Consider the following 19,449-nt stretch of genomic DNA (forward strand, 5'->3'; position numbering starts at 1 on the left):
CACGTGCCTAGCTAGCTAGCACGCTACGGAAGCGGATAACGTACTATGTAACTCAGTACGCTACGTGTACTTAGTAAACTCTGTGGGGTCCACCGTGATTTGCATATTTTATCTACTCCATCCATCCATTTTAATAGATAAGTTTATGGTTTCATCTCAAAAATGAGATATATGCAGATCTCAAGTGGACCTCACCACGGGAAATAGTGTGAATTGAAATTCTACCGTTGAACATTTCTTGGGGCCCACAAAAGTTTTGTATCAAGCTGATATTTATTTTTTACCTTCATCCATGTCTGCGCAATCTTATGAACATGTTGGATGACAAATAAAAATCACTGTGGCCCTAGCAAGGTTTCAACGGTGGAAGTCATTATTCTCATTGTTTCTTATAGTGTGGTCCACTTGAGCACTGGGAATACTTCTATTTTAGACTCAACCACTTAAATGATCTTGAAAATTAGATGGATGGCATGGATAACCCAATACATTCATGGTAGGCCCAACTGAGTTTATTATGTACGATAGAAGCCACTTGAGTAACTCAATACACAATGCTCCAGCAGGCTACGGCTAGCTAGTGCGTGGTACTGACGCTGACGGATTGCTACTCCTGTGTTCAGTGATCTGTGAGCCCCACCATGATATATGTATTTCATCGATGCCGTTCATTCATTTTTACAGATCATTTTAAAGCTTGATACAAAATATTAGAGGGATAAAAATCTCAGGTGGACCACACCACAGGAAAACAATAATGATTGGATATCCTCTATTAAAATCCTCCTTAGGCTCCGGATCGGGTCGGATCTAATCGGATCGGGTTCATTCGGATCGGGTTTCGGATCGGTTTGGTTCGGATTGACTACGATTCGATTCTGATCCGAAAACCATTCGGATCTAAAATAACTAACTCGATCCGCCCCAATCCAAGCCGTCGGTTCGGTTAGGATCGGGTCAGATCGGGTCAGGTAAACCAGATCGGACCTATTTTGCCCAACTCTACTGTAGAGCTTCTTGGCCCATCTCAAGTTGGGCTTGGGCCGAAAGCATCAGGCTCAAGGGCTTGACTTGGGTTTATAATTTAGCCCCATTACTCAATCGGGCTGATAATCTGAAGTCCTGCACGGCCCACCATATTAGGTTTACAAGGGCAATTTTGTAATAAACAAAATATATAAAAACCTCATTTCCCTTTCATGTTGGAGCTCCAACCCACCTCTTTCTCTCTCTCTCTCTCTCTCTCTCTCTCTCTCTCTCTCTCCCCCTAACTAGACAACCCTTGGGCTAAAGCCCTTCTCCCTCTTTATGGGCTTCACCTGGACCAGCCCTCACGCCAAGCCCAAATAAACACTTCGGGCTGGGCCCGGGCTGCACTATTCTAACTTGTCTCAGACCATGGCTTATATTCAACAATGCCGGCCGTGCTTGGAAAGAGCTTGGCCCGTCCCTTATCCAGGCCCATTGACACGTCTACTCAGGTTCGTGCGTTCTAGTGTATTGAATCAGAACCGTTGAAAGATATCCATTTTTAACTGTCCTCAAATGTCCTATCAATCGGATAGCCAGATGATCAAATAATCTTGATTTTTGCAATGCGACTTTGGTAGATATTTATTGGACGGTTAAGAATGAAATAATCCAAAAGTCCTTTTCAGCCCACAATTGTCCACTGATTAAAGGTTAGGATTGCTCAATCAGTATGAGTGGACCGGCCTATGGTTCACATATAAAATCAGATTGGTCAAGCAAACGTAACCTTAGATTTAGAGCTGTCAATAGGCTGGGCTGATTATACACCTTTTAGGTCTTGCCCATGCTGAGCTGGGCTTCAGTTGAAGGATCAGGCCCAATGCCTGAGCATGGGCTTATAAATCAGGCCCGTTTTTCAATCAAGATGGGTTTGAACCATGTACAACAGCTCATTCCCGTTGCTGTTGCCCTTAACCTGGTCCGTTGATAGAGCTGTACAAGAAATGAGTTAGATTGGTTAACTCGCTCGACTCGACTCGAAAACGTTAGATTTGACTCAGTTCCGAATTGAGTTTGAGCCGATTTTTGGAGTTTGAAAAATTTTCGAGTCGAGTTCAAGCTTGTCTGAGCTGGAATAGTTTCAGATTGAACCAGTTTCGTGACTCGGTTATTTTGATATTGATGTTGCTCACCAAGTGTTTGATGAAATGACTCAAATGACTCAATGAAGTGTAGGCTGGATGCTAGTGGCAAGGAAGGTATGGATATGAAACAAATACTCTTGTATCTTGATATTGATGTTGCTGCTGAGTGTTTGATGAAATACCCAGAAACTTCTGCTGCTGTTTTACATACTGTGAGAAATTGAATATGCATTCCATGTGTTTGAGAAAATGCAGCACAGGCTCGATCTTGGTTCAGGCTCGAACTTGGTTCGAACTCGGTTTGAATTGCCTGAGCTGCTGACCAAACCCAGTCGAGCTGGCAGTCAGGCTTGAGGAACAAGCCGAGTCGAGTTCAAGCTGGGGTCAGCTAGTGGTCGAGCTGAATCGAGCCAAGCTCGACTCCGTTCAATTCATGTACAGCTATATCCGTTGACACGCCTACTCATATTCAGGAAAAGGATTGGCTATATATATATATATATATATATATATATACACACACACGGAACGCTCACCTGCGAACCCGTTCGTACGTACTACATAAATGAGGTTGATCCAAATCTCAAGTAGACTCTCTCTCTCTCTCTCTCTCTCTCTCTCTCTCTCTCTCTCTCTATATATATATATATATATATATATATATATATATATATATATATATTCCCTTCATTGAAGTCTGTATGACTTAATCAATAGGTTAGATATCAAATAACCAGGGCCTAGGAGTTTTTTAATGGTGGACATTCAATGGCTACAGTTTTCCACGGTGTGTTCCACCTGAGATTTAGATCTATCTCATTTTTGGGATCAAGCCTAAAATTATCTTTCAAAATGGATGGACTGCGAGGATAAAACGCATAGATCATGGTGGGGGTCCACATAGCACCGACGAGCCAAACCGCGTCCTTCATATTCATGCACACTTGTTTCAAGGTATATCTAAAATGGGACTTCGTACATTTATTTTCTGATGATCTTTTTCATCAAACAAGTGACCACCGATTGGGGGTTAGGATATTGCTCAACCAATATGAGTGGACCGGCCTACAGTTCACATCTGCCCGACCTGATGAGTGGACGGTCCTGATCCTGTTGACAAGGTCATCTACATGCTGGGTGCACTCGAGCACGGCTTGGATATCCCACAGGTGTGTTCACTTGAGCAAGTTGGTAGGTGGTACTCTGACAGTGGGCCCACCTTGATGTATACGTGGTATATCTAAGCCGTTCATCTGTTTTGCCAACTCATTTCATGTATGGAGAAAACGAAACCAATACAAATCTCACGTGGACCACACCACACAAAACAGTGGTCATTAAATGCCGACCATTAAAAACTTCAGAGGGACTACTGTAATGTTTATTTGCCATCCAACCTATTTATAAGGTCACATTGATCACCTGGATGAAGGAAAACACAAATATTGGCTTGATTAAAAAATTTGTGGGCCTGAGAAGTTTTTAATGGTGGGTGTTCAATCATCACAGCCAATGGTCTATTTTCTAACCGTTGGATCCACTATGAAGATTACCTTATACAAAAACCAGCCACGTGCACTCATTGAGATACTCGCACTTGTATTTTGCAATTTATTGGTGGATATACATTGTTTTCTATGGTGTGGCCCACATGAGGAGTGGATGGTGCTGATTTTTTTAAATCAATTCATCCTTAAAGTGGATCCAATCAACTGGAAGGGTTGGATGACCTGTTCACTTATGATGTTGAATGTTAAATGGTTGATGTTATCCATCGGATGCAGAATTCAATCATGTGTAGTATTTGTGGGCATGTCAAAATTGATTGTGCAGTTAAATTCCAACTTAATAATTTTGACCCCAATCACCAAGAATCAAAGGTGGGCATCAAGTCGAGTCGGACCGGATTGGGTCCAACTCGACTCGATCCAAAATTTTTAAGCATCTGATCCAAACTCGATCTGATCTAGGACCGAGTCCGGGTCAGCTGACTCAATCCGATCTGATGCATTGCTGGCCTGACCCAAACCAAGAAAATTGAGTCGGATCAGGTTGGGTACGGTTCAGATCGGGACCTACATGGTAGGGAGGGGCGGGATTAGGGCAGTGCAGAGGAGAGAGAAGTGGATGGAGACGGGATGAGGATCTCTTGCAAAAGCCTTTTGTAGTAAGTTCCTACGCAAGGATGTGGGGTGGGGCCCACCGTGATGTTTCTATGAAATCTACCTTGTCAATCCGGATTATGGTCTTATTTTAAAGCATATGACCAAAAATAAGATGGATCCATACCTCAAGTGGGTCACACTACAGGGAAAATTGGAAAAAGAAATTACTATTGTTGAAACTTTCTTGGGCTCTACCTTAAGGCTTATGTGTCATCCAAACCATTTATACAGTCAATACCACTGGGATGAAGTGAAAACACTAAAGAAAAAGCATGATACAAAACTTTTATGGTCATAGAATTGTTTCAACGATGCTCGTTGAATCTCCTCTGTTTCCTCTCTTGTGGCCCACTTGAGTATTTTATACACCTCATTTTTGGTCGAGTGCCCTAAAATGAGTTGAGTTCGAAAAACAGATTGATGGGTGGATGTTTCACAAACATCGCAGTCGGCCTCACCCTAATCCTTGGGCAAGAACTTCCTGCCAAAGGCTTTCGCAGGAAATCCGCGTCGGTGGAGATGTGGAGTATACGGTTCGAAAGAAGATTGGCTGATGGTGTATTGACGTCAGTAAGATCTGTGGGTTAAAATATGCGGTATGTGTTATATCCAAACTGTCCATCCATTTGGAGAGCTTGTATTAAGGCTTGAGCCGAAAAATAAGACAGATATAAAGATCAGTTGGACCACACCGCAAAAAACAGTAGGGGATTGAACGTCTATCATTGAAACCCTTTTGGAGATCACAAAAGTTTCGAATCAATATGAAATTTGTTTTTTCTCTTCATCCATGTATTTTTAACCTTATTAACAGATTAGATGAAAAATAAACGTTATGGTGGGGCCATGTAACTTTGATATCATTTGAGCTGTTCATACAACTCGGAGCTCGAGGAGCGCCAATGCTCGTCTTCGCACGACACGTACCTACAGCCTACAGGCTACAATAGCTATATCGCTGGTATGTGGTACACCAACAAATCCGCTTCTTATCGTACTGAGTAAACTCTGTTTGGGCCCACCGTGAATGCATGTGGTTTATCTACGCCGTCCATTCATTTTTCCAGATCATTTTAGGGGTTTAATCCAAAATTGATGCATATCCAAAGCTCAAGTGGACCATACCGCAGGAAAAAGTAGAAGTATTGATTTCCGCCATTGAAAACTTTGTAAGGCCCTAGTGATGTTTATTTGTCATTCAACCTGTTCATAAGATCAAAAAGACGTGGATGAAGGGAAAAAACAAATAACAGCTTGATGTAAAACTTCTTTGGCCCCCAATAAAATTTCAACGGTAAATGTTCAATTCACACCATTTCCGATGGTGTGCTCCACTTGAGGATTGGATACATTCTATTTTTGGGATAAAGCCCTAAAATTATCTATGAAAAGAGATGGACGGATCGGATCGGATCGGTTCGAATTGGCCACTAATCCAAACTCGATCCGATGTACGGTTGGATCTGAGCGGGCCTATTCAATCCGACCCGATCTTGGCCTTCGGTTCGAATCGGGTCGGGTCGGATCCATCAGATTGATTCAGATCCGTCGGATCGGGTCAGTTTCTGCCCAGCTCTAGCCAAGATAGGCAAATACGTCAATGTGTATATAACTGAGATCTGAGGAGACCGGTCGCTTATTCATCCACTTGCAAGATGTTATTTAAAATGATCATATGAATATTGAAAAATAAGGTTCGTCCTTCGAGAATAGGTTGTACCTTGCCTTCTATACGAGAGTAACAAAAACACACACACACACACACACACACACACACACACTTAAAATTAATTGTAGAGTGTAATGGCAAAGCACCTTCTAGAGAGCATAAGTGCTTGTATTGCAATGAAAATTACTTAGCATATGAACGTATATTTGGATTACTTCTATTGGATTACTGCTACTCCTAATTTAAGATTAGGCTACTTGATTATGCTAAAGAACATAGAGTATTATTTATGTTGAGTAATAAAAAGGATCATTGAAAAATAGATTTGATTGGTTTAATTTGTTTGATTGGGTTGCTAGGAGATACTTTGTTTTGTTGAAATCATTTGCTATTTATAGATTTCCTTGCGATAATCATCTATATATATATATATATATATGTGTGTGTGTGTGTGTGTGTGTGTGTGTGTGTGTGTGTTTTTCCATGTTTATTCGATTATAGCAATTGTTTCGGCACTGCAATTTTTAAACTTTTCTTAGACACCTATCCGGGTAACCGCCTCAGCATTGCTTTTCTTTCCGTTACATCCTGCATTTGAGCTTCTCAATCACGCTCCATATATCTATGATGTGTAAGACTTTGAATACAACTAGATATAATTATGCACACACGCTCAAAATATCCTCAAAGATCTTAGATATGCTTTATATTTCTCATAAAATGATATGTATATTTTCCTAATTAGTTTTTCCAATAATAATAATATATTACAGCGGTTGGTGGACCATAACTTTTCATCCAACGGATTTTAATTGATATGTTGACATCAGTGCTGATGCAAGTCTTCGTGGAAGTGCAAAGCCAAGAAAATTATATAATGAAGCCGGGTCAAGCATAGCCTAGCATGCAAGTGCCCACCTTGATGTATTGGTCAGGAGATCCAATCCGATCCATGTGCATCACCTTTCCCTTCTTGCTGTATTGAAGAAAAAGAAAAAAAGACCAATCCAAAACTTGTGTGGGCCACACTATAGTGTACAGTTGATTTGAGAACGCCCACCATTAAAATCTCTCAGATTTTGTCTGAGGCTCACATACCTTGTATATGCCATATCAAATGCACTCCAAAGATGTAACAGACAGGGTTAAATGGACACCCAAGAAATTAGGCCATCCCAAAACCTTGGTTGGCCACACCATATCATTTTAAAGGTTTTGAAAATAATTTTACATGGTGTGGAGTGTAGACCACCAGAGCCTTGGATCCACTTCTTGGAGAAAATGGGAACATATGAGGGGCCCACGTGATGAAACGGTTTGGATGGCATGCAAAGTGGCTCTCACACAGTACATGGCCCGAATATTGGAACAGTATACATGTAATACACGGATTGTGTGGTGACCCTGCTGCCACCACCAGGTGACCTGACTGTACTTGATTGACAATTATCAAATACCACCAATCCCTAATGAGGTTAGTGGTGGCAATCTGCATTATTATACATAAGCATGGTGGGAAGATTGGCACTTGGATTGTCAGTGAATCTGCTATCACAATATCCAGAGGGAGGCAAGATTTGATTGGGCCACAAGCAACTGCCGGAAATGACTCTTGGTGGAGTAGGTAGTTGACCTAAAGACTTTCGTATATACTTTACATTGCCTTATCTAACAGCAGCACATGCCCAAATCAAATCCATCACCTAATAAGATTACCATGCAAACTATATCCCCCCAAATGGTAGCCATCCAATTTTTGGCCTGTTATCAAAGCTGCCTACTCCATTACAAGTCACCGTGGGTTATTTAACCTGCTGAGCAAAATTCCCCTACCATCAAATTTAAATGACCCAAAAACCAAATAGGTTCAACAATTATGTGGGATATTATGTGAATTTGAGCATTTTTAGTAGTTGTCCATATAGTCAGCCTAATTAAAAATTCGCTAGGCCTGATCTCTGGGGCATCCCTTTGTCACAATGGCTCTCACTTAGCACACATGTTTATTGGTGTGCATGCTATTTGGTGATGCTACACATGCAATACTGCCTAAGCATGTGAATAACTATCAAAGAAAATGCCATATGGACAGCCTTTTTTTTTTTTTTTACACACACACACACACCCGTCACACTCACGCTAGTGGAATTTCACCACTTATATTTTGGTTGAATTCTAAAAATAAGTGTACTTGTTAATTCTTTTCTAAATTTCATGTAAGGTTTCTGTTGTCAGCAAAAAAATGCCTACTGTCTTACACCATTTAAGCAGGGATACTATACATCTCAAAAGACATTTTTACACTTAGAAAAAAAATCCAAAAAGCACGTCTAGTGCTCCCTATCTCACACCCTAATGCCACAACGCACTAAGCTAGCTCGCCACCCTATCTCCCTTTCCTTTTCTCTCCCTCCTATGATTTCGCCCTTGTCCGAAGGCTCCCTCCCTCTCACTCTTTCTTATGAAAGTGGGGATAATGACACCCCCTGGTGAAAGTCGACTGCCCACCGACACTCTAGGTAGCAAGTAGCTATTGGACAGTGCTCTGTGGGCCCCACCATGATGTATATATTTTATCCAAGTCATCCATCCATTTTTTTTTCATATCAGAACAAGCCCAAAAATGAGGCAGATCCAAATCTCATGTGGACCAAACCACAGGAAACAGTGGTGATTGAATGCCCACCATTTAAAACTTCCTGGGGCACAAAAGTTTTGGTTGAATCTGATATTTATGCTTTCCCTTCATCCAGGTCTTTCTGACCTAATCAATGGGTTGGATGGAAAATAAACATTACAGTGGGCTCTAGGAAGCTTTTAATGGTGGCCATTTCATCACCAATGTTTTCTTGTTGTGTGGCCCACTTGAGATTTGGATCTATCTTATATATATTTGTGCTCATACACTAAAATGATCTCAAAAAATAGATGAACGTGATGGATTTAACACATATATCATGGTGGAAACCAAGGAGCACTGTCTAGTAGCTACGTGGCTTTCTGCAATGTTAGCGGGCAATATGCGATTTCCTGCCAAAGCCTTTCGCAGGGAAGTTAGTTGGGCCCACCATGATGTCCGTGAGTAATCCACCTTGTTCATATGTTTTGTCAGCTAATTTTAGAACATGTGACTAAAAATGAGCCGGATCTAATATTCAAGGGAGCCACATGAGAGGGAAAACTGGGAAAAGAAATGCATATTGTTGAAACCTTACTAGGGCCCATCTTAATGTTTATATGCCATCTAAACCATTTCTAAGGTCATTCCCGTTGGGATGAACTAAAAATACACACACACACACACAAGAAAAAATTATTATGATACAAAACTTTTATGGTTATACAAATATTTCAATAGCGGTCCGTCAATACCCAATATGTCCTGTTGTGTGGCCCACTTAAGTCTTGGATTAGGCACTTTTTTTGTCAAATGCCCTAAAATGAATTCACAAAACAGATGAACAAAGTGGATTTCTTACAAAGATCAAGATGGACCCAACCTAGCTTTCCGGCACAAGAAGGTTTTTCTCAAGAAATTGGCGCCCAGTTCTGCCCCCTTTGGGGTTTCAAAAGTTGTGGATCCATCATGATGTATGTGGTATATCCACACTATGCATCCATTCTGCAAGGTAATTTTAAGGAATGGGGCTAAACATGAGGCAAATCCAAATCTCAAGTGGACCATACCATAGGAAATGGAAGGGATTAAATGCCTACTCTTGATAACTTCTTAGGCCCAAGCACATTGGATGGCAAAATGGTCTTATAGTGGCCCCTTAATTTAGGTCAAAAAAAAAAATTACAGTGGGCTCTAGCATTTTTTAATAATAGAATTTAATTGCCACTTTTAATTCTTGTAGAGTACACCTAAAAATTGGATATTTTCTCATCTTTTGGTCTGGTGCCTTGAAATAATGATCAACTAAGAATGTACAACATATATCAAACAAATGTATCATTATGAAGCCCACAGCATAGTCAACCGTCAGAGTAGATACCATCACCCTTGCGCAAGGAAAAAATGGTTAAAGATGACATAATTGCTATTTAAAATATAACATACGGAACCAAATGGCAACCCTAGGTCAAAATTAAAATGAATGGTTTTGTACAATATTTAGAAATCTCAAGTGAGATCGTAAAAGAGTTTAAAGGAAGTTTTTTTTAATGGAATTCATCCAAAACATGGGCGTCTATACATCATTGTCTCTAACTTATTCACCCACAATGGGCACATCAGATCAGCAGTCTGAATAGGCTTAGATGATGACAATGGATTCATTAATCAATAATACAAGTTCTTGTTGCCTTTTATTGCATTATATCGAAGCTTTTAGGGCTGATATGCACTTATATGTACATCATTCTTGGATGAATTACTGGTACATATCAGACTATGCATATAAGCTTGAGATGATGCTTCAATATTCAAAACCCCACATGTCCCACTTTGATAGAGGGAGATGTCAATACATATAAAAGAAATAAAGCCTATTACACATCAGCCTAACACGTAACATTACATGCATGAACACTAAATTGAAATGCGATAGTTTTAACAGCCCCACCCACCTCTGCCGCCGCAGCCACCACCTCCACCACTGTGGTGGTGGTGATGGTGGTGGTGGTGGTGGTCGTGATGGCCACTGCAGTTGTAGCTACCACCTCCACCACCACAATCACTACCTCCACCGCTATAACCGCTGCCTCCACCACCATAAAAATCTGAGCAACCCTTTTGCGGGCCACCACCTCTACCACCATAATCACCACCTCCACCACTATAACCGCTGACTCCACCACCAAAAACATCTGAGTAACCCTTTCGCGGGCCACCACCACAATCACCACCTCTACCATTATAACCACTGCCTCCACCACCAAAAGATTCTGAGCAACCCTTTCGGCGGTAATCTGGGTCATCTCCACATGCAAAGATAATCATAAAAATGATGGAGAGTGACACAACCACCATGCATAACAACAATAAGACACCAGAAATATGGAAGACGCCGTCGCTGCCATCACCTCCTGCCAAACCATCCAAAAACCTTGCCATCGTCAATATATCCTTTTAGCTTATGTCGTTCTACATAAGACCATTGATATATATATACATGTAGTGAGAGAGATTAAAGCCTTCGTATTCTCATACTGTGAATGAACTTTCCCGCGCGACCCCTTCTTTCTTGCCACGTGTTTGAGCCCGCGGTGATAAATCTTGTTCTCGGCAATTTCTCATCCTAGAAATTTCGTGGGTGATTTTCAAAATTTGGGGCTTTTCTCTTAATATTAGTAAGAAAATCTTGCCAAAAATAAAGATTCTTAATCTAAATTACGTTGAGATGCTCCATGACTCAACCTTTTTTTTGGTTTTACAGGAGTACTTTAACCCATGACCTCAGTGTTGAAACGTGAGTTCCACGGTTGAGACATAAGGACACTTGTGAGTCCAACTAAGTTGCCTCATTGAAGAAGAAATTAATCACCAAATAAGTTACTTTTGAACTTATTTTAAGTTATTAAGTTACTTTTTTTTTACTTAATTTACTAAATATAAATGCCAAAGTGTTTCACCAGCTTAAAGCTACTTATTTCTCTAAAATTGTGGTTTTTTTTTTTTTTTTTACATATAATTCTTTTAAGCTAGTTAGCTTTTCACTTTTCTATTTTCTACCTCTTCTTCTCATAGTCCATATCAAATGAGGCCCCACGTGATGGAATTTCCGCATCGAAGGTGGGGCCCACATGATGGATAGATGGCCCACATCGCGGTGGCCCCACATGATGGATTGGCCACATAAATTGTCAGACTTAATGATGAATGGCCCACATCCAAGGCGAGCCCCGTATGATGGGCAACCCACATTGAAGGCGGAGCCCACATGATGGACAATCCACATCAAAAGTGGGCTCCACATGATAGGCAATTAATCATGGTAGGCCCCAAATGATGGATGATCCACATCAAAGGTAGACTTCACATGATGGGTGGTGGATATTAAAGTGGGCCCCACATGATGAACAATAAAATTGATGGAGGTTCCACATGATGGATGACTAAAATCAAATATGGGTCCTACATAATGGATGGTGCACATTAAAGGTTGGCCCACATCCAATGTGGGCCCCACATGACAGAAGACCCACATCAAAGGTGGATCCTACGCAATGAACAATCTACATCAAAGGTTGGCCCCATATGATGGAATGTAGATGTGAGGGAACCAAACAAACTCGAGGGATATATACTTATGATGTTGAAAACCAAATATTGCTTTTCCACCTTTCTGTTGATAATTATGTTGTTTATTAAACATACTTATCAATAAGTAAAATCCAAGATAAGCTTCTTTTGGCATAAGTAGCTTAAATAAAGTAAGTTACAATCCATTTGCCCCTTACATGTTCTCAATAACAGTTATTTCAATGAGGAAAAGTAACTATCAGCTTAGGTGGGCCCTACCTTGACATTAATGTAAAATCCATCCAACCATCAAGTGAGTCACCACATGATAGACCCAGGGCCTAAAAATCAACTCCATTCGTGATTCAAGTGAACGACGCGATTGAAAATAGTGTATATAAAAAGCTTGCCCTCCAAATTGTTTCTCGGTGTGGCCCACTTAAATTATGTTGGGCCTCCTTTTTGGGTCTCGGCTTGATTTTTTGGTGTAACATCTAATGGGTGGAGTGGATTTTACATTATCACCACAGTAGGCCTTATAAAAATCCAGGGTAGACATCTCTCTCAACTGTTTCCATGGGTATAGCCTAACATTGGACTAGACATCAATGGTTGGAGTAGATCTGACGTAGACCTCACGGTGAGGCCCTTCAAAAAATAAGGGTGGGCATCCGCACACCACATGTTAGTTCTAAGAAAAGTGTGATGTTCGGAGACTAATTGGGATCGAGTGGATTAAGTGTCACTCAAGTAGCACCATAATGGATGTTTCCATAACTGTGGGGCCCACCTGTTTGTGCTATATATCCATGCCATTCATCAGTTTTTACAAGTCATTTTAATGCATTTTTTCTAAAAATGTAATACATCCAAATCTCAAGTGGACCACACAACAAGAAACAATGGCCATTAAACGCCTACGATTAAAAACTTCCCAAAGCCTACCATGATGTTTACTTCCCATCCAACATTTTGATAAGGTTACACAAACTTTGGATGAAGGATAAAGAGAAATATCAACTTGATCTCAACTTTTCTTACCTTACAGGAGTTTTTAATGGTCAATTACCATTGTTTCTTATGGTGTGGTACTACACAAGATTTGCATCTACATTATTTTTAGGACCAGGTCCTAAATTGACCTAGAAAAATTTATGAACCACATAGATATACAACACATGCATTAAGGTTAGCCCCATGGTAAGGATAAAAACCCATTACAATCTAACCTACATTGCACCTAATTCACTCCCCAAAGGTAGTGGACTTGGATTGCTCACCGAACAACACGGTTATGAGGTCTGTCTAAGTTAACGTGGTAAAGTTTTGTGTACCCGGTATGGTATATATGCTATATCCACACTATAAATTCATTTTGCGCAATCGCTTTAGAGCATTAAGACCAAAAATTAGGTAGATCCAAAGTTCAAGTGGACCATATAGCAACCAAGTTCATGTAGCGAACTATACACACCTGTACACACAAGTCTACCTCACGAGAAACACAATGAAAACTTATACACCATAAATTAAAATATCATCACTCGTATGTATACATGATAAAAGTATTGGAACTTTGAGGACAATTATTTCAAGGGGGTAAACGGTAATACCTCAAGGTGATATTATGGAAACTTAAATTCAATATATATGTGTAGGAACAATCTATGAAGAACCCTACAAATACTATAGATTAATAGATATGGTAGTGAGTATATATGCTTACATCCATTCAAGTATTCATGTGTACATCTTTCTTGTACTTGCAAGATCATCTATTCAACCACCATTAATCTGATCATTGTAACCATCTGATCCTGAGTTATGACAACCTATAATAGACCTGTAAAGTTTGAGGACAATCTACCTTTTGATTAATTCTTGATTTCTCAACGAAAGCTTACATCACTAATGATCATTCAACCCATGACCTTTAAGATCAAGCCATATACCCAATCATACATCAATCCAACCATCGAGAAAACTCCTTATAGACAATTAAAGCTACCTAATTGTTGATTCTAAACATGGAATTATGATCATGATATATATATATATATATATATATATATATATATATATATATATATATATATATATATATATATATATATATATATGAACAAGTAAGCATTGAAATTAAATTCTAATGGATAGAAATATATTATTAAACCGTTTTAAATTTTTCTATGGCGTATATCTACATATCCGGCATCGAACTTCAAAAAACTTATTTGTTGAGACTCGATCACTATGAAACTTCAAACAATGCTTAGTCAAATTGAGTAGTACATTATCAACTTTGGGGCCTAAATCATAAGATTCTCCGTCCATCGAATTTTGCATCATATCTATTGGATGACCTGCCCTAAAATCAAACGATAATTAACCAACTCCACAATCTACCAATTGACTCCCACAAATCCAACAATTTACATCTTCCATTAGAACATATCTGGATTGATTTCTCAAGTCTATAGCTCCCTAGAGAGGAATCCTGCAAACACAACTATTTCCAAAACTTAAAGAGATTGTGTAATCACGCACATACACTACATTATCTACTCCCACCTCAATAAAACACCATATATGATTATTGAACGGGAAAATTATCAATACATCTTCACCTAAACAGCTAAAAGAACCTCGAGTACATTTCTAAAAGAGATCCAGCCATTAAATTTCAAAACCAACCTATTACAACCACACCGTTAAGAATAACCGATTTAAAACAATTTCTTTTAACAAATCAAAATAGCCGGTTGGTGGGCCTCCAGGGGCCATGATTTGTGATCAATCTACCACTCCACCCCAAAGGAACTAATGTGCAAATCCACCTCCAAAGTCACAACACATATAGAATACATACATCAAGGTGGATCCCATGGTAAGTCCCCATAGTACGTATTATGATAGGTACCGCTGCACCTAATCCACTCCCAAGTCAAAGCCTCTACAATAGGAAGGAATTGACTGTTTGATGGCTAATAGGGGGAAGATTAGGTGCCGCCCCAACCGTTAGCCCACCTTAATGTATGTATTATATATCATGCCATCTATTTTTGTTTTCCAGCTCATTTTAGGGATGTGCACAAAACTGGAGTAGATCCAAATCTCAGGTGGCCCACACTAAAGGAAACAGTGGCTATTGACCGCCCATTGAGTGACATTTATTGTGGATGGCTCATAGTTTTAAAACACACGGAATTGGATGATCCTAAGCATCCATTTGTGACATTGGGACTCCCAGAAAAAATAAAAGGCTAGGATCCTGTGGACAGTGGGGTTACTAAAGGAGGACCGGAGTCCTCTCTGTTTTTACATCTGAAATCCACTTCTTTCATCAGGTGATAACCCTTGTTTTTAATGTACATGCAAAATATCAGACCTTTGAAAAACTCAAGTGGGCCACACCAATGGAAAAAATATCATGCGTTGTGGCCATTTTAGTTTTGGACCAACATGATTTTTGTATCTTCCTATAATTTGGTGGGCCACACCTGATTAATGGATTTGATGAAAGATACACACATCATAGTGGCCCCACACACAAACCACGTTTACCATCTACCTGGTGGGACCCAAGAGACCAACTGATGAACTTAAATGCATTATAGGCGTCCATCAAATGGATGCTTAAGTGAAATCTCAACCGTTAAAATTCCATCAACAAATGTCCATGATCTGAGGTCAGAATTCTCTAATTTATCTAATTCTGGAAGTGTGTGGACCAGGTTTGGATTTTGATTGGGCTTGGGGTAGATGAATTTTAGGTGGACCAGATTGGCCAAAGAGTAACAAACCTATGTGAACGAGTGGGGCCCATTTTAGAGTTATCTAGACCATTTGTCTGTTGGGACATAACTTGGATGGACCATATGCAGAAAATCTCCTGGAGGGACAAGCTTTCATTTTGTAGTTTGCAAATAGACGGCTAGAGAGAGAAATGAAGCAGCGGCTTACATTCATCGTGGGTTGTGATTTACCAGACCAACGATCTGGATCATCCGAGTATTAAACCCTGGGCCCCACTTGTACCCAATGAAAACCTGAGCATACTCCCCTATTGCAGGTAACCCTCGTGAACACCCTAAATTGTGGTCCCATTCAGCTCTTGACTGGTCGACATCATCACCGTTCAATTACTCTTCCGTGGATGGATGGACTGTGGCCTCCAAATCAGACCCATATTTTAACATGCGGGCCTCCATACAAACTTGTAAACCAACCCAGCCCATTTCCACCCATAAGGCCCAATACAAAACCAGACCGAACCCAGCCCACTGCCAGCACTACACAGAAAGAGAAGACCACAGGACACAGAGTCTCAGTTAAGTAGGGCATGGGCCAGGCAGCCCGCACGACCAAGTAGAATAGGGCTTGGGCCTTTAAATGGGCCCAAACACAGGGCTCGTGGTTGAAATCTTTGCCCAGTGTCAAGGCCCGTCCTTGACGGGCCATAAACCATCATGGCCCGGCCCAACAGAGTGGGCCACCATTACACAAAAAGACATGGACTGAATTTAAAGACACTAAACAAGTGGTTTCATTTAATGCACTTTTGTATTTGAAAAGTAGGTGTGCAAATGGGCCAGGCTCGGGCCTGAAAAATCAGAATTTTTTAATAATCGGCAATGGCCCGGCCCGGCCCAAAATAGTCAAAATCCGGGCCTAGACCTAACACAGGCCCTGCCCATTGACAACCCTGATTAAAAGCAGCTGGTTTATTTTTCAATTATCTAAACCGTGAGGGGAATACCCTTAAAAAAAAAAAAAAAAAAAAAAAAAAAAAAAAAATCTTAGATTGGAATATTTCCAACCGTTCATCATTTTTCTCTTTTCCTTAAATGGTTGTGTCATTGCCGGTTGGATGTCACTTCCAATACCCTAAAAGAAATTCTTAGAATGTAATAATTTCAAATTACCGTTCGTCAATTTACTCTTTTTCCTTGTAGGGATGGTGTAGCCCACCTTGATACATATATTTTATATCCACACCGTCCATCCATTTTTTAGATCATTTTACGGATTGATCTCATAAATGAGCATATTCAAATCTCAGGTGGACCATACCATGAGAAACAGTAGTGATTGACCATCAAAAACTTATAATAGGCCACAAAAGTTTTGGATCAGGCAGATATTTGTTTTTTCTCTTCATCCAGGTTTATGTAACCTTATCAACAAGTCTGAAAACTGCTGAGAAATATTGATTCTCAACCGTAGTAATCTTCTTCTTTTATTTTTTCGCGGAATATTGATTCTCCTTAGTAGTAACCTTCTTCTTTTATTTTTTCGCAGAGGTAAAGAAAAACTGTTCAGAAATGTTGATTCTCAATCACAAATGGACATTACAAGATCTCTTGATTCGAATAGGATTCTAAGAGAGATTGAAAAGTGTCTGAAATCAAGCACTAACACCTACATTTATAGACTGCCTACTCAAATAATTTCATTTTGAGAATAACTTAAATTTCCATGTTAATAAAAAGTATTTAAAATACCATTCTTCCTTGAGAATTACAAAAAAAAAAATTCCAATCTACACCATCCAATTTGATTGCTTAAGACCTCTATATAAGACTACAACCCTTTCAAGGAAATGACTTTTTCATATCAAATTCATAATAAGTGGACCAACAACAACCTATTACAATCTCCATCCGTTTGCAAAGACAAATAATATTATCGCACTCCGGCAAGTTTAACTTCATATGATAAGTGCAAATGCCTAATCGTTCCTTATAGTTAAGTCTAAGGTTAGGGCATCTTATTATCCCCTCAATTTCTACCTATATACTGGGCTATAAATGGTTTAAGCTGGCCCATAAGGCTTTCGAGCCTAGCCTGCCCTAAGGCTCAGCCAGCTTGGGTTGGAGTATCAGGTTCGAGGGTTGAGCATGGGCTAAAACTTTAAGTGTTAGGCCAAGTTGGGACCATGACAACAGCCTATCAACCTAGACTTGGTCCCAACCAGCTTGACCCATTGACGTTTACAGGAGCAATTTTGAAATATACATGATATGTACAAATCCTCATTTACCCTTCATGTTGTTGTTCTAACTCATGCCTCTCACTCATTTCTCTCTCCTTTCCAATCAAACCAACCCTTGGGCTTTTGCTTGGCCCAAAATAAACTTTTTGAACTAAGCTTGGACTAAACTATTTTGGCTTGTAAAAGGCCTAAGCAAGTATGAGCCTAGGTCGAACAATGTTGGGTCTAAGCTTGGTGTTAGTGTTAAAATCTCTTGACATACATTGATGCATTATATTCTAACGGTTCTAAGCTTTTAAAGAAATTAATTATTTAATATGGTATTAAAGCAGATAGTCAAATATTTACCTCTATTAATGTATTTTCTTACTGGGACCATTTATGATATAAGTTAAAGTATTCCTTTACCCCACTGATAGTAGATTCATGCGTCCATAAATAATAATAATAATACTAATAATAATAATAATAATAATAATAATAATAATCCTCATTTTGAGTAGGCTTCCTTAGATCTCACATGGAAGGAGAGGCCTTGACCCATAAGTCAATGAACAAGGGGCCTTGTTTTTCTTGAAAACGTAATAAGTTCGCATGTTTGTGAGAGATCAGAGCAGCCACAAGGGTAGACTGAAGGTAAAACAATGGGCATTTGTAATAAGTGAAGCCCACCTAATGATTCTACAGACGGATTTTCGGGCCATATGACATGATCATTGTGCTCCCCACCTTATAAATGGCCCAAATCTTGCACGTGTGACATCTTGGCACGTGTGTATGGAAGCCCTTCACTATCACACTCACGTGTGTGATTTAATAGGAGATAAGACAAAACACGTGATTTACTTTAATTAGAGTTACGGGTTCTTGCGCTTGACCTTTTCTATGTATTTTATCATATCATGGAGAGCACCTTCGTGTCACGCATAGTAGAAAAAAGGAAAATGGACCGTTGATTCTTAGAATATTTTATGTGATATGTAGAGTATCCTGGGCCCTCCATTTTTATAAATGATTCAATGGATCAATGATCCATACCTTTGATTTGATGGGCCAGATGTATCATGCCTTTATCCTAACTTGCTTATTTGTCATAATCATGATTTGGACAAAAATAAGAAAATCTAATCCTTCAAAATGTAGTTTTTGTCTCAAACCAAAAGAAGACGGATTCGGCTCAGATCATATGGGGACAAAACCTGATTGGTGGTGATTAAAAATGGGCCCTTAACAGAATAAAAGGTCAAATATGGATTATTCATTGTGTTGTGGAAGTTAGGATCTGATCCAAATAATCCCTTTCCCATGTATGGATG

General features: G+C 39.7%; 1 protein-coding gene across 1 annotated transcript; it reads right to left on the reverse strand.

Moving 5' to 3' along the window:
* Nucleotides 1-10,506: 10,506 nt before the first annotated feature.
* Nucleotides 10,507-11,010, reverse strand: LOC131255346 (glycine-rich protein 2-like). The gene has a single exon (XM_058256044.1). It carries the CDS (start codon nucleotides 11,008-11,010, stop codon nucleotides 10,507-10,509), a length of 504 nt encoding a protein of 167 aa, XP_058112027.1.
* Nucleotides 11,011-19,449: the final 8,439 nt, after the last annotated feature.

Source organism: Magnolia sinica, chromosome 9 (assembly GCF_029962835.1).
Source record: "Magnolia sinica isolate HGM2019 chromosome 9, MsV1, whole genome shotgun sequence".
NCBI classification, from domain to species: domain Eukaryota; kingdom Viridiplantae; phylum Streptophyta; class Magnoliopsida; order Magnoliales; family Magnoliaceae; genus Magnolia; species Magnolia sinica.

Coding starts and splice junctions, on each gene's coding strand:
- LOC131255346 (XM_058256044.1), bottom strand. CDS start 11,010: ATGGCAAGGTTTTTGGATGGTTTGGCAGGAGGTGATGGCAGCGACGGC.